Below are 15,728 nucleotides of genomic sequence, written 5' to 3'. Positions count from 1 at the left end.
TTTCTTTAAAATGTTGGAGAAGTGCTTGCACTTATCTGAGGATATGGCAATGAACCTTCCTAATGCTGCTATAGATCCGTTGAGTTTCTGGACTTCTTTTAGATTTCTGGGAGATGGAATTTCCACGATGGCCTGGATCTTTTCAGGATCAACCTCGATGACCCTCTTCGTCACTAAGTATCCAAGGAATTTTCCGGATGTGACTCCAAAAGTGCATTTGTCTGGGTTCACCTTCATGTTGTATTTCCTCATTGCATCGAAAATGTCTCTCAAGTATTGTAGATGATCTTTGCGCAACTTGCTTTTAACCAACATGTCGTCGACGTAGACTTCCAATATCTTTCCGATCCAAGGTTTGAATATTGCATCCACCATCCTTTGGTATGTTTCCCCTGCATTTCTCAGTCCAAAAGGCATGCATGTGTAGCAGTAGAGTCCGTGTGGGGTGAAAAATACCGTGTGTTGTTGATCCTCTTCTGCCAATGCTATCTGATTATATCCAGAATATTCGTCCATAAAAGATAGTTCTTTGTATCCTTCCACGGCGTCCACTAGTTGGTCGATGCTTGGGAGTGGGTAGCTATCCTTCGGGCATGCCTTATTGAGGTTGGTGAAGTCAATGCATATCCTCACTCAGCCGTTTTTGTTGGGAACGATGACCATGTTCGAGATCCAGGTAGGATACCCTCTTTAATGAATCCTACTTCCATGAGTTTATTAAGCTGTTGTTCTACAACATGGTGATATTCTTGTTCTACCTTGCGCAATTTCTGTCTTATGGGAACGGTTCTTGGCTCTATCTGAAGCTCCTGTTGTATAATCTTGGGATCGATGCCTGGCATATCTCCTAGCTTCCATGAAAAAATGTCGATGTATTCCTTGAGTAACTGGATAAGGGCCATCTCCCGATCTTTGTCCATAAACGTTCCTATTTTGATTATATTCGGATATTCGACCGTTCCAATGTTGATTTATTGAGTGGGTTCAACTGTTAAACGTCGGTTTTGGTTCCCCTAGGAGAGGAACGTTCTTTGATTGCTATTTGGTGGGATCTTCGTCATTCTTCGTTCCTGAGCCGCTGTCTTCATTGTTCATGACTCTGATGCCTTTTATTGGGCCTTTTGAGATTTCGTCAAGGTACAGATCGATGGTTTTCTCCTTGGCTTCGGCCTTATTCCTGTACAGATGGATGAACACACCTCTAATAACGTAGGTGTGCCGCTGGATCATTTGAGCCGTCATAACACTCAAAGGATGGGATCGGTAATTTTATAGCAATGAGGGCTCGTGCCAGGTATGGAGTCAAAGGTGTTGTAACAGATTCTCTCATCACCTCTTCGAGTCTACCTCCTCCTTGATTAGCTTTTAGTTGCTTGATTTCCGCCATCATCTCGCTTCTGAGATTTTCCATAGCAAATAAATGCTCGTCCCAAAGGCCTCCTTTTTGCGTTTTCTGTGTACGGCCATCGTAATAATCCGAAGCTCTTGGCACATAGTCAAGGTCTGACCGATCACCTCCTCGAGTGGCCCGCCGGTTTAGTGGTTCGGGATTCTGAGGATTGGCTAGAACCATCCTTCGTTCTTGATTAGGCTCCGAGGCTTTGGAGATATATAGATTTGTCTTGTGTTTCATGTGTTGTCGCTGATCTTGCATCTTGGGCCATTCTTTCCTTCAACTGTTGGTTCTCCCGTACTAGTAGTTTTAAGGCATCTTGATAAGCTTTCTGGTTCCGCTTCATCTCTTCCAGCTCCGCTACTAGCTGAACTGGTGGGTTTGATCCCTGGTTTGGAGTCCATGTTTATCCTAGGACCACTGCAGATTCTTGATCATCATCTATAGTTTGGATTAGCGGCTCAGGTGGATCCTCAGCTGGTCCATGCATTATTATTGGTTGATTAACTCCAGTTGGAAATTGACGCCTTGTGTTTGGCACTAGCAGCGGTTGATTCTGGTCATCGGTCTGCGACATTACGTAGAGTGGTTGTTGTATCATGGAGTCTGTTAGGTCCTCTTGTTGCTCCGCTGCCTTTATCTTTAGCTGCTAATTTGGCTGCGTTCGCTTTTGCTTCATTAGATTTGGAAGCCGCCGCTTTCAGTGTTGCTGCTTTAGTGTCCGTCGCTGCTATCGATTCTGCTTCAGTGAGATTGATGTTTTCTACTGCATCCGGGTCTTTGCTCGCAACCTTGAGCTTCTCACCTTTCTGCTTGCTTCGTGTCATCACTGGAGTGAGCCTTGCTTCGATGTCCTGCAAAACTGAGAAAATAGGCGGGAAAAGAGTATCCGTGATACCTTGGTGGTTAGCGCGATGACATCATGATGAAGTAAAATAAGAAGAGTATTGGCATACACTCGAATTCCCAAATAAGGTTCAAATCTGTGAATGTACGTAAAACAAGCCAGTTGATACCGTAAATTGAAATAAAATATGGTTTTATGAGATTAGAGGAAAACAGATTTTTATTGAATACTTCGAGTTTTTAACAATGAAAGTGAAGATTTGGAGCAATAAACATACAAATCCGAAGATTTTAGGCAAATAAAAAAAATGCAAATCCAAAAATCTCAGATAATGAAGGCACATGCACATAGGATTTTGGCGAATAAAAGTATAAATTCATCAATAAAGAGCGTAGATCTACGGGGTTTTGGTTGCAAAAACATAAACACATCGGTGAAAAGAGCAGGTCTACGGATTTTTGGTAGTAAAAGCATAAATCTATCTTCTACGGGGTGCTTGACACGTGATCTATGTTTGTAGCATTAAATGTGGCAGTTGGGGTCAGTCCGCATTCGTCCATTTCCTATCTGCCTTGGGATGGGGAAAGTATACTTTCGGATCTGTTATAGTGCTTCTCAGCTCCTCGTTCATCAGGTGGTCCGCGATGTTGTTACGTTGGATGTTTGATGATATCGACGTGGTGGAAGATGATGGTGTGATCCTTTAACGTGATGCCACGTGCATTCTTCCTTCCACGTGGCTGAAAGTGAGATTATGTGTACACAAAGTGCGAATCCTCTCATAGCAGCACCTGTTGGATTTTTGGCCTCTGCTCAACATATATGTGAAGACTGTTTTAACCGCTTTCAGCTTTCACATCGCCAGATAATAATTTGCTCACCAAGAACTGTTTACAATTATCCCCTGCCAAGCCAAATCAAAACACTAATTAGACTCTAGAATAAAAATCTCTCGTCTAAACTAAACACCTAGGAATATGATTATATACTACCAGTCTTTTGTACCTTCCCAAACCCATTGATATCTAAATCTCCGGCATCACCGTTCAGAACTACAGCTTTAACATCATTTATTGCCTCGGCATATATCTCCTTCAATTTGGAACGGCAAATCAAAAAAAGGAAAAAATAATCCGACTATTATAGGTGATTAATTTGGATAAGAGACACATATGAGTAGCTTTACTTTAAGATCTTTCAGTATCTACTATCTAGAATTTTCTAAGGATATTGGAACGGCAATGCGGAGTCAAAGATGGATTTACGTAATTAATAACCATGACCAAGCTTCACTATATAAATCTTCCTTGAGTACCGTATTAGACTTCGGTTCTTCTTCATCTTCCAAAAACAAATTCAAGAACTTTGAGGAGCCAAGAAGTCAACAATGAATTGTTCTGTTTGTAAAACTTCTTACGTTACACTACATAGTAATCGTGGCTATCCGCTCAGCAATGAAGTTGTAGTATGCAATTCTTGTTATGGGGAATTCAACACCATGATGAACTTGATGAACAAACCCAACGATTCAGAAAGCACTAGCTATTTAGCCAATTGGGTAAGCACTTAATCTTTTGGTCAACGTTTGAGAGGAACCAGTTTAACTTGAGTTTGCATTTTCATTTGTGGGGAATACCTAATTACCTGATCATATACTACTACTAGCTTTTTCTTTATCCTCTTGTTTAGCGTAACATTTTACTTAAGCAAGTTTTAGTGTTTTCAACAGAAACCTTTGGATTTGGTGAAAAAGCACCTCATAATACATTTATAAGTATGGGACTATGTATATCCGGTCCGAAGGGTTGTTGAGAATTGAGATGATATTAATCGACTACTCATAACTTAAATATGTTGCCATGTTGAGTTAGCTTGTTGCCGTGTCCCTAGGGTAAGGACAGTGCTAATCGGTGGATCATGGAAGTAACAAAACAAACAAAAGAAGAAATGAAAACGAGAGAAGAAAGGTGGATAAATTATCTTGGTGGATTAGCTGTTGCATTTACAGATGAAAGTCATTCGGATATTCAAGTCAAGCCTGGCGATGGACCTTCTATACCTGCACATAAATTTTTGTTGGTTAGTATATGTACACCTTTATCTGTTAGGCATGCATGCCATATACCATATAAGGGTATCAGTAGATATATATATTCCTTTCGTGACATATATGTGTGATGTCGATTTTCATTTCTTTATGCTAAAAAAATGCAGGCAATTAGGTCTGAAGTTTTCAAACATATGTTATCATCAGATACATGCAAGTCTGCGCAAATTGACTCCGTATGTCTACCTGAGTTCAATCATGAACAGCTTCAGACTTTCTTGGAGTTGCTTTACTGTGGAAATTTGGCCAAAGAGAAGTTTGAGATGCATTATTACCGTCTAGCACTTGCATCTCATAAGTAGGCAATTCCACATTTGGAGAAGTTTTGCGAAGAAAACATACTAAAGTTGATAGATTCATCAAATGCGCTCAAAGTGCTGGAGATCTCAGAAATTTGTTCAAATGAGACATTAAGAGTTTCTGCTTTGCAGATGATTATCGACCATAAAAAAGAGATAATTTGTGCACCTAGTTTTGAGGAATTTGTAACAGAAAACCCACATTTGGTGGTACATATCACAAGCTACTTTTGCACTCAATTCTAGTTTTAAGGATCGATGGATTCCTCCGTTGAGATATTATTAATTCTAGTTTTGACAAGGTTTCTCCGGTGTTAAGTAGTAGTTTTTTTTATTTTCAGAAATTAAGCCAATAGAGCTAGATGATTGTTTGTCTACTTTGTTTTTCTTTCTCTCTTTTTCTTCATTATTGCAAGTTACGTGGGTTTTATCCAAATATCTATTGGACAGTGACATAGAAATAGTTTGCTATAGGATCTTTGATTATTATGCTGGTGATTTCGTGTTCTTGGAATAGTTTCACTTATAATGTGACTTGACACCAGTCTGAGAATATGTTGCAATATTCTTTAAGCTAAACATGATTTTTATTTTATTTTTGCAATTTTGGGGTAACAGAAAAAAGATCTGCAAATAGCGCCGGCCCTACGAGTGTGCAAACAGGGATGTTTTGATATGCAAGATTAGATTAAATGTCTTTTTTTTTTTCCGACACATTAGATTAGATGTCTACTTTTCTCAAAAAGGCCACTTTCCCGATTTTAACTATATTTAACCATAACTATGCATGGCAGCAGGAATATATTTGACCAGATGCATGCAAAAGAAAGGAACCCACAATTGGGAGATATGGAATCTAATTGGGGAATATAGCTACATGATAAAATAGGGATCTTAATATCAAATCTGGGTCACCCCTTATGTAATTATTTTTTTAATTCCTAATCTAGCTCTCACTAATCAGGTTTAGTGGTTAATAATAATTAGTAAAATCTTAAGTATTTGGGAGGATAGATTAGTGTATATTTTATTTGAATTTGTGTGAGTGAGGTGAGAGTAGAAGGAGGGAAAATTATTTTTAGGTGGAATTTTTTTTGTGAAAATGGAAGATGATTGTGAGGAGAGAATTGCAGCTGCTGAATCTTTAGCTCAACTACAACCACAATCATATCTTCAATCTTCGGTTAATGATAACAACTCACAATTGGAGTTATATGATGAACCAACACCTTTGGATCATGATTTTCGTGAGCATGAAGTGATTTTTGAAAAACCAACCCAAGAAAGTAAACATGTTCAACATACAAGTAACCCCAACACACAGGTAATGCTGCTAAGAGGTCGAAAATTTGATTTTTTTTTTTTGAAACCACCATTTTTTCTCTGAAAAAGCTTGGTGCCGGCATACACGTAGTATGAATACTACGCCGGAACTACCAAAACCGGCATGGTATTCATACTATTTGCATGTCGGCGCCTGTTATCCCCCATTTTGAAACAATTTCTGGCGTTGTCTTCAACCAAAAAAACCATGCAGGCACGCAGTTAACTTTTTACCTACCACCGAATATTCCATGGAATATTCAAACCGGCATGGTTCTCTCCTAACTTTCCATGCCGGTACCACAAGAAAAACATCCAGGAGTTAATTGAATTTTGAACATAGGTACCGGCGTGGTATAAAAGTTATCGAGCACGCCGACACTAAATCCCGGCATGGTTTGAAAATTAAGTACCATGCCGGAAACGGCTATTGGCTTGGGACCTGACATATTCAAGAATGTCGGTACCACTAAAAAAACATCCAGAAATTAGTCACTTTGGTAGTAGTTTTCCGGATTGGTGTTAGATTTATCGAGCATGCCGGCGGCATGTTCCGGCTTCAATACTTGTGGATCGTGCATGCCGATATTATCTTTTCCGGAATTAATATTCATGAAAATACAATGTCGGTAGTTTTTAAAATTAGGTCCTCTTTTTCAAGTTTATTAACGAAATGCCGGAACATTATTCTTGAAGGTCGGCACTTGTTTCCGGCTTTGGTTATTTTGGCGGAACTGTCGTCGAGCATGCCAGAACTAGTATAGTAATTTAATTTTTTTGTGAACTAATTCAATTTTCTTTTCATTCATTCCTTAGATTGTTTCCTACATTGATCCAACAAATTCCAAACCGCTTGGTCGGATACGTCCAAATACTATAAAATACCTCTGGTATGTTACTAAATAATACTTTTCACCTAGTCTTTAAAACTTTATGTGGAGATTGCTTGTAATGAACCTTATAATCTTCCATTGTTGTCCTCATGTAGGGAATAAAATATCCAGAGGAAGCAATTGCTTGGGCAAAAGAGACGACACTTAAATACATATGTGTGTTGGTGACGAATACCCAACGTTCAGATTATCGTTTTGAGATGGTTTGCGAGAGAAGTGGGAAATACAATAAGAAGGATAGCCATAAGAGAAAGGGTTGTGTATATCCAAAGAAGACTAATAGGGTATACAAGACTCGTACGGGGAAGGATGATTGCCCCTTTAAGCTTGTATTCTATTTAAGAGACAATGAAACCAATGAAAAGGAATGTGGTTGTACGACGTGGTTTGGCCCTCATAACCACCGGGATCCGAAAGATTTTGTTGGTCACTCCCTAGTTGCGAAGCTAAAACCTCATGAATTCGGTGATGTAAAGAGAATGACCAAAGCATGTATCAAACCACGAGTGATTCTCAGAGGCTTCAAGGAAAAGGATAAGACGAACGTTTCTTCTCTAAGTACAGTCTATAGCGCGCAAGAAACCATTAGAAGGGTGCATGGAATGGGAAGGGAGGACCGTTATGCAAAAATTTGAGAAGATAGCTTGGGATCACAACTACACTCGTATCATTAAAAGAGGACCGGACAACAAGCCACTTCAAATATTCATTGCGTATCCTTTGGTTTCACAATTAGCTCATACATGTCGTGGTGTTCTTATGATGGATTGCACCTACAAGACAGAAAAAATACAACATTCCGTTGTTCAACATCGTGGAGCAAACATCGGACAAGGTATCATTCACATTGTCTTGGTGTTTAATGGAAAACGAGAGGGATTACAATTATCATTGGGAATTACGACAATTGAAATTATTGTTCCCGAAAAATCAATTTCCGAGGGTCATCATAAACGATCAAGATGACGCACTAATGAATGTTATATCCGACGTATTTCTGGATGTATAAAATTTCCTATGTACGTATCATATAGGTCAAAATGTGATTTTCATGCTTTGTTTGAACCCTCTAAGGCGGATATTAAGAAAAGAATGATTGCTCAACTAGAGGAAGATGTTCTCAAGAAGAAAATATCTTCCGAATAAGAAGAAGATGAAAGAGGAAAGATAAAAGAGCGAGTGGACAATAAACATGACGAAAATCATAAAAAGTGGTTGGAATTTCTAAAGGATCGGGAGAAAATTTATTGGTCTCTTACCGAGGATATGTATGAAAACATATTGAACATGTTTAGTGCCAAATATAACGAAGTGTATCCAAGTGTCGTCTCATACTCTCGGAATAAAGTGTTGGCTAAGTTCAAGGAACGATTTATGCGTGCATGGAAAAATCGATATAGACACTACGGGAATGAAGCAACTAGCATTGCGGAGTCCGCTCATGGAATATTTAAAGATCTCATCCAGTCCGTCTAAGGAAACGTGGTTACGGTCACCGAGGCTTTTGAGCAATACTTTAAGTCATATATCGATATGATCAAGAAGGCCTTTGATAAAATCTCAATGGAAAGGATGACATCACATCTTCGATGTCGTAATTTGCTCCAAGGAATAGAATTCAACGTCTCGCAATGGGCAATAAATCATATGATTAAAGAAATAGAAAAGGAGAGAAACTACGACAGACCGGGTGATGTGTGTATTTGTCCCGACATGTCTTCATTGGGTCTTCCGTGTCGTCATATGGTTGTGAAGTATGAAGAAGTGATACTAAGGTTATTGATCCGTTTTGGAAGCAATTATCTTTCGACCCACCCCCTACGGAAGCTCCCGGACAATCACCACGGGATACTCCCGAAGCAAAGGAATTCTATGAAGCTTACTCACGTGGAAACTGGACTATCCAACAAGTATTGTTGAGCCAACTAAGGCTAATTACACGCCCATGGGTAGCACAAAGTGAAGAGCCAACAAAGGGAGATCCGCCCGGTAGACCACAAATTTAAACGACATGGAGAAAAGAAAGGAAAGAATTGAAAGCAATGAGTCAACACGAATGTGAAGAAGAGGCAAGTAAGAAACGAGACCCAACCGGATGTGATATCTCGGAATCAAGGTTCGCGGAAGCACTGGTTCAAAAGAAAAGAGGTAGGCCGAGGAAGGAACCACCATCAAGTCAACAATAAACAGGGAATTCTGTATCCACCCCACAAGTCGATGAAGTGCCGGTTCCAAAGAAAAAGGGTAGGCCGAAGAAGTTACCGCTATCAATTCAAAAACAAATGAAGGATTTCGTATCAACACCACAAGCCTATGAAGTGTCGGTTCCAAAGAAAAAGGGTAGGCCGACGAAGGTACTCGCATCGATGGAACAAGAACAACAAGCCAAGGAAGCGGATGCCACACCTAGATTCGATGTAGCGGAGGTTACAAAGAAAAGGGGTAGGCCTAGGAAGGTACCAACAATGATTAAACAAGGAGAGCATTCCGAAGTCACACCCATAGTCGAAGGGGAGGCTTTGCATATCAAAAACGAAAGGCCGAATAAGGAACCTACATCAAGTCAAGTACATCAAGCTGAAAATTCCGAAGTCATGCCAAAGATAAGTGATAGCAAAGGTAAGCGACCAATGCCTAGTCATCAACAACACGATGGTGAAGTAGTCCCTTTTAAAAAGCGAAGGGGTAGGCCAAGGAAGTACGGACTATCCTAAATGGATATAATTAAGCTGCAATTTGGTAATATGAAGATGTATAAGGATTCCAAAACAGGTAAGACTTGTAGACATGACCATACCAAAATAGAAGGTTATGTAGACCAACTTCCCGAGTTTATTCGCGAGTATATTTTATATACGGATGATGTCGATGGAGATGAAAATTGTGGATATCATGCCATGGCCGAACATTTAGGAATATTTGAGACGGCTATTCGTAAAGGGATGACACAATGCCGATACGCTAGAAAGAGGATGGCCGAGTAACTTATGAAAAAGAAGAGATGTTACGAACAATTGGTAGATGATGACGAAGGGTTTGATAGTTTGCATGCTCGGGTGTTAGGGACAGAGCACGAGATGAAGTTCCTTCCTACTGAATATTGGATGAAAATGTCGGTTTGTGGGCATCTTGTGGCGGATACATTTAGCTGTGTTGTTCATTATTTTTCCCCCACCGAACAAACAACTTATACGCCAAAGTGGCAAAAGTGCGAAGGATCTCTTAAGAAGAGTTGTCTTGGAGTTCGTGAACGGGAATCATTTCATTATTCTGATGCTCAAGGAAAATTGTCCATTGCCACCGGTTTGTCTGTTGACTAAAACAAGGATATAGTCCCCAATCACTCGGAGGAATGGATGAAATTGTATGAGGATAACCACCAATTGTGGGATCCGTTGAAGCTATCAATTAACCCGGAGAAGGGAGAAATTCCTATTCATAAATTAGAAAGTGATGAAGAGTAATTTGGAAATGTGTGTTTCACTGCTATGCAACCTTTTGTTTTTTTGGAAGTTTGAATTGTAATCATTAAACCATATGCTATGACATGCCGGCATGATTTAGTTCAAACTTTACAATACCGGGAAATGATCTCGGCTTAGAAAGCCTTTTTTCTTTTATGTAAACACCATAAGTACACATAGATATCAGGTTTAGTGCCAACGTTGAAATTAACTTCCTAATAATGCCGGAATTCTACACAGATCACTTATGTGTGAGGAAAGAAAGAGTACCGGCATTGTCGAGAAAAGCGTATCAACGCCGGAATTCTAAATTCCTTTGCTACGGAAAAGAAATCAGTATACCGGCATTGTTCTTACAATTTCGACCATGCCGGTTCTGAAAAAAAACATAAAAATTTCAATGTTTGACATATATTTACCAATATAATATGTTCTAAGAAAAAAACAAATGAAATCAACATTTCCAAAGTTTAGCAAGACACACAAAATAACATAATCAAAGACTAGATTGTTTAACAAACCATACATAAAGTTAAGATGTTCTAAACCGAAAACAAATGAAACAAAAAACACACAAAAAACATAAACCGACAGTAGATTGTTCAAAGACATAACTAATACTATAAAAGAAACATTAACAAACATCTTAGATCACTCGGTCCTTGGCTTCTTGTGAACCCTCTTTTTTGTTTCGTTCCACAAGTCCTTTGCATCTGGATTTTCAACTTTGTCTATCTTTTCCTAGACTGTCTTCATTTCTGCCGGGGTCAGCACCTCTTCTTCCTTGTTCTTGCATTTAAACCAGTTTCCCAATTTTCTTAGCTGCGAACGCTGTTGTCATATTATTCCATTAATATGCTAACTTTTATATGTTTATAGATATACATTCTAATAATATGAAGTGAATAAAAATTACGTACCACCAACGTGAGGGTCTTTAGAAGTACGGGTACAGCAGTTTTTCAGCAGTTGTGGAGGGAGGTTCTTCTTGTGGACGCACTGTTTCGATGGCCGGGCGTACAATATAAGGATGGGAGTACCTCAAATGACCTCTGAGGAAGCTTGGTTCCGACTCGTAACCGTTTTCCTCCAATTCCCAACCAACCCTATCCAGCATTAGTTTTTGTTCTTCCATTTACTCCAATGTACAAGTAGAGGATTTGGTTTGTAAACTACCAGCATATGTTGTTCATCTGATAGACATTGAGGAAAGTCATGAGAGAATTTGGCATCAGAGTCACCCGTAAGTTTTTTCTGTTTGTACCCAAGTTGGCGCATCACACGGTGAGGGTTATGCATAACAAATCCTTTTGGATAAAATAATGTTCCGTTGTAAAATGCTACATGGTCATGACTTGCAAAGTGAACTCCTCTTCCGTTCTTATATGGGTCAAACACTACATCTTCGACATGCGATAGATTCCAAAGCTCTCTCATGGCGAGTAACCAGTTCTGTTATTGGGCTTCGGTTTATTATCGAAAAAGTATTTCTTAGCTACAGGAATGTGTGGTGCCAAACCATACGTTGACGAATCCAAATATTTGTACTCCTTGAACAATGTTGGGAAGTGTTCATAAGCCCACACCTACGCCAATGAAAGATCGTTCCAATGAAACGTATAAGAAAAGAAATAATCGGAAAAAAAATAACTAGTTCACATTACCTGTAATATAATGAAATTTCCATTAAATTTACAGTAATGAAAACGCGGGCCTACAGTAATACCGCAAGTGCACGGTCGTCGGTTGTAGCTCGTGGAAGTACGGGTCGATCCACAGAGACTGGGTGTGTTTGAAGTGTTCTAGCTATTTTGGGCTCTAGAATTGCTATTGGGCTTTGAATATTTTTGAAATGGGTTGAACTGAGCTTGGGCTCAGTTGGTCTTTGAAGTGTAAATGGGCTTGTGATTGAAGTTGGCTTTGGCCTTATTCCTAAGAATGAACTGGCCTTAGTCTTTTGAGTTAGGCTTTTGGGTTAAGCCCACAGTTGAATGGTTTGGGCTTTGGTTTGAGCTGGGCCTGTGGTCTTTCAATCAATTTACAATGGGCTTTTGTCTTGAATTAAATTACATTGGGCTTTAATGGATTATATTTGAAACTGGGCTTTGCAGAGGAAGCAGCAGCAGCAGTGGTAGCAGGGCAGCTGCAAGGGAAGTGGAGTGGCAGCAACAGCTGCAGAAACTCAGATGCAGGAGAAGGGAGGAAAAGGCAGCTGCAGCAACAGCAGCAGCAGTGCAAAGAAAGCAGCAGTAGGGGAAGCAGTAGCAAGGAATAACAAGTAGCAGCAGCACAAGGCAGTGAAGAAAATGCACGACAGGAGAAAATAGCAAACAAAAGCAACACAGGGCAAAAGCAAAGAACAATGCAAGATGAACCAAGGCCTAAGGCCAGGGGCAAGGATGATAGTGAAACTAACAGAGCAAGGCTAAGGCAAGAATACAGGCAAACACAAATGGAATGGCAAGATAATCAGCTTGCTATGAGCACTGATTTCTTCCATTGCTCAATCAGCACATTGCATCCTAAGCATACAAAAATGGAATGGCAAGATAATCAGCTTGCTATGAGCACTGATTTCTTCCATTACTCAATCAATTCAGTGCTTCAAAGGCTTCTAGCCTAGCATTCCATCAAACTAACATTACATGACAGTGAATTAATCCTAACAGTGAGCATTTAAACTAACATTAACAGTGAACTAACATGGAATTAAACCTAAACAGGATACTAACAGGGTTATGCACATTTAACAGGAACATTAACAGGATATGAAAACAACATTTAACATTAACAGGAACATCACACATTGAACCAAAATTAACAGTACAAGAACCCTAAAAATTAACAGTGCAATTAAAATTGGAATTAAATTAACCTAACCCAAATTGGGTGGAAACTTGGCTAGTCCAAGAACACCCCTAACAGTAGCAACAACATCCATATTTATAGTTTACAACAAACCCTAAATTTTCGAAACCCTAAATTGAAATTAGGGTTTTCTCAAATTCCCAAAATTACTCACTGATTTCTGTTGATTTGCGTCTAACCCACGCTTTATCTTCTTCTTCTGCTCCTGTCTCTTCAAGTTTTGTCCCCTCTTTCGATTGTGTAACCCTAGCTTCTCACTGTTCTAGCTTGTAGCACCTAGTTCGATGCTAAAAACGAGACAAGGGAGAAACTTGGGATGGGGTGGTGATGTACGGTGTGGAGTGGTGTCTGTTGCGACAAGGAAGAGAGGCAGGAGCTCGGGTTGCAGAGCTCTGCAACTGTCGGGTGAAGGAGAAGGAAAAGAAAGAGAAGGGAAGAGGAAGAATGAGGTTGGTTCGATAGTTTTAGGGTATGGGATGATCTGGTGTGAGTCGGGTTCATCAAGAGATGATGTTTCACTAGCTGGGCCATCGGATCATTAAGTTCAGATGGAATCGAACGGCTTTAAGGAAGGGGATGGAAGCGACCGTAGGATTATTTTGGTACAACTAAATAGACGGATCCAGATGGGGTTAGGTGCTGTAGTGTAAGGCGGAGATATCAAACTTTAATGAACAGCAAGGGAGCGACCGTTGGATTCAACTACCATCTAATCTGAAGGCTTGGAATTTCAGCGCTGTGGTGCTTGGCAGAGACTTCAGATTTTGATGCTCTATGAAGGAGCGACCATCGGATGCTTCTGAGAACTGATCTGATGGCTGAGAACGGAGGCGTTTTTGTGTGTAGAAAATGAGGTTGTGCGCACCGTTCTTCGCGGCTTCCTTGCGTGATTTCTCCCGGCTTTTCACTACTTTTCTGCTCTTTTTCGCTCCGCAAGTCATCCAGACTTTATTTATTACCTAAAAATGCAAAATTAAGTAAGAAAAATATTTATTCTTGAAAACAATGAAAATACAGAATATGGGATAAAATGTAGAATTAATGATCAAAAGATGAGTTAAATGCCAATAAAAAGGGATAAATATATACAATATTTGGCACTCATCAAATACCCCCAAACCTGAATTTTACTTGTCCTCAAGTAAAACAAAACTAAGGAAATCCTACCTATACCACTGTCGCTGGTCTCTCGAATGCATTTAGCGTATGCACTAAGCCTTTTAAACCACTAAGTATCCCTAGTGGACGAGTTGAATTCTCGTGAAGGTTTACCAGAGGTGTGCCTACAAAACCTAAGGACAAAATATGAGCTCAGATTCCATCAAATGTGACATGTGCAAAACAGTTAAGCTCACAGCAAAATGGAGATGTCAATCTAGCTATCGAAGGCACAATCCTAGCACTGATAACAAAAAAAGACATGTGATAAGAGTGTAAAGTGTATCTACACATGTGTAAAGAAAGATCTGAAGTTATGACTACTAATCACCAAGAGATAGTTTCTCAGGCTAAGAACCAAGGTCGAAATCTAGCTAGCTGTCCGGAATTTACGAGAATTGTGAATGAGTTGGAGGTATTTCACAATTACTCGCGTTGTACATCAATGGCATACACCCTCCTTGCTTATTACAATGAAACAACAAAATGACTATTTACATGACTCTTATTTACATTGACTATTCTCTTTTTATTTTTGGAACAAGAGATGATGGAATTGATAAATACTTGATTTTTTTTTTTTTTTTTTTTTTTTTTTTTTTTTTTTTTTTCTGAATATATACATCGTTTTTTTTTTTTTTTTTTTTTTAACAAAGGAAACACTTTTGATACATATACAAAAGGAAACAAAATATTACATGACACTTTGCAAGAGGTAGCCCTTTTTGATGCACCCAGTTAAATTCGATGGTTGTCTTTCTTAATGTAACCTCCACCTTCTATCCCAACCAACCAAAGAACAAGCTAGTCAAGTTTCGTTCAGTATTCTAAAGTGATTGGCAATCGTAACTTCCTATCAAACACCTTGAAGATCGAGGCCATACATGTATTGGTAGATCGTGCGCGTGCAAATTTCTTATCACTATGTGAATTGTGCTAGAATCAGGGTGCCTAAATATCTAGACTAAGACTCCTAATAAAAATACATATTTGCACAAGAGTCAACATTTCAAGGTAAATGAGCTCCATTTTTATTTTTTTCATTTTTTTTTTTTTTTCAATTTTGATTTTTAATTTTTTTGGAATTTTTCAATTTTTTCAAAAAAAGAAGGAGTTCGTTTTCAATTATGGCATATCATGGTATCTACTCTATACCCCCAAACCTAAACTAAACATTGTCCTCAATGTTTCAAAATATGGAAAGAATTAAAATGCAACATATGGAAAGGGACATGCTGAGTAGAGTAAAAGGAGAGAGAATACCCGATTTCGGCGAAAGCAGAATTAAAACTCCGTTATTCAAGGCAAAAATCCAACATATTTCAGCCGAGATCATATTGGATTAGCAAAATATATACAAAAGGAACAAAAGGGTT

The 15,728-nt window shown here is 39.1% G+C and overlaps 2 protein-coding genes across 2 annotated transcripts in view; both read left to right on the top strand.

Annotated features, from left to right (window-relative positions):
* Positions 1-4,157: 4,157 nt before the first annotated feature.
* On the top strand, positions 4,158-4,649 carry LOC113306452 (BTB/POZ domain-containing protein At3g56230-like). The gene is made up of 2 exons (XM_026555387.1): positions 4,158-4,319; positions 4,455-4,649. Exons 1-2 carry the CDS (start codon positions 4,158-4,160, stop codon positions 4,647-4,649), a joined length of 357 nt encoding a protein of 118 aa, XP_026411172.1.
* Positions 4,650-9,228: 4,579 nt separating this feature from the next.
* The window catches only part of LOC113306451 (BTB/POZ domain-containing protein At3g56230-like), a 36,620-nt gene continuing 30,120 nt past the window's right edge, over positions 9,229-15,728 (top strand). Inside the window, exon 1 of the mRNA XM_026555386.1 lies at positions 9,229-9,481. Within this exon, the coding sequence (XP_026411171.1) occupies positions 9,229-9,481 (253 nt within the window). The remainder of the gene's footprint in view (positions 9,482-15,728) is intronic.

This window comes from Papaver somniferum, chromosome 8, assembly GCF_003573695.1.
Source record: "Papaver somniferum cultivar HN1 chromosome 8, ASM357369v1, whole genome shotgun sequence".
In the NCBI taxonomy this organism is placed as follows: Eukaryota; Viridiplantae; Streptophyta; class Magnoliopsida; order Ranunculales; family Papaveraceae; genus Papaver; species Papaver somniferum.
The sequence above is the reverse complement of the archived record's forward strand: the minus strand, read 5'-3'. Positions and strand labels throughout refer to the sequence as shown.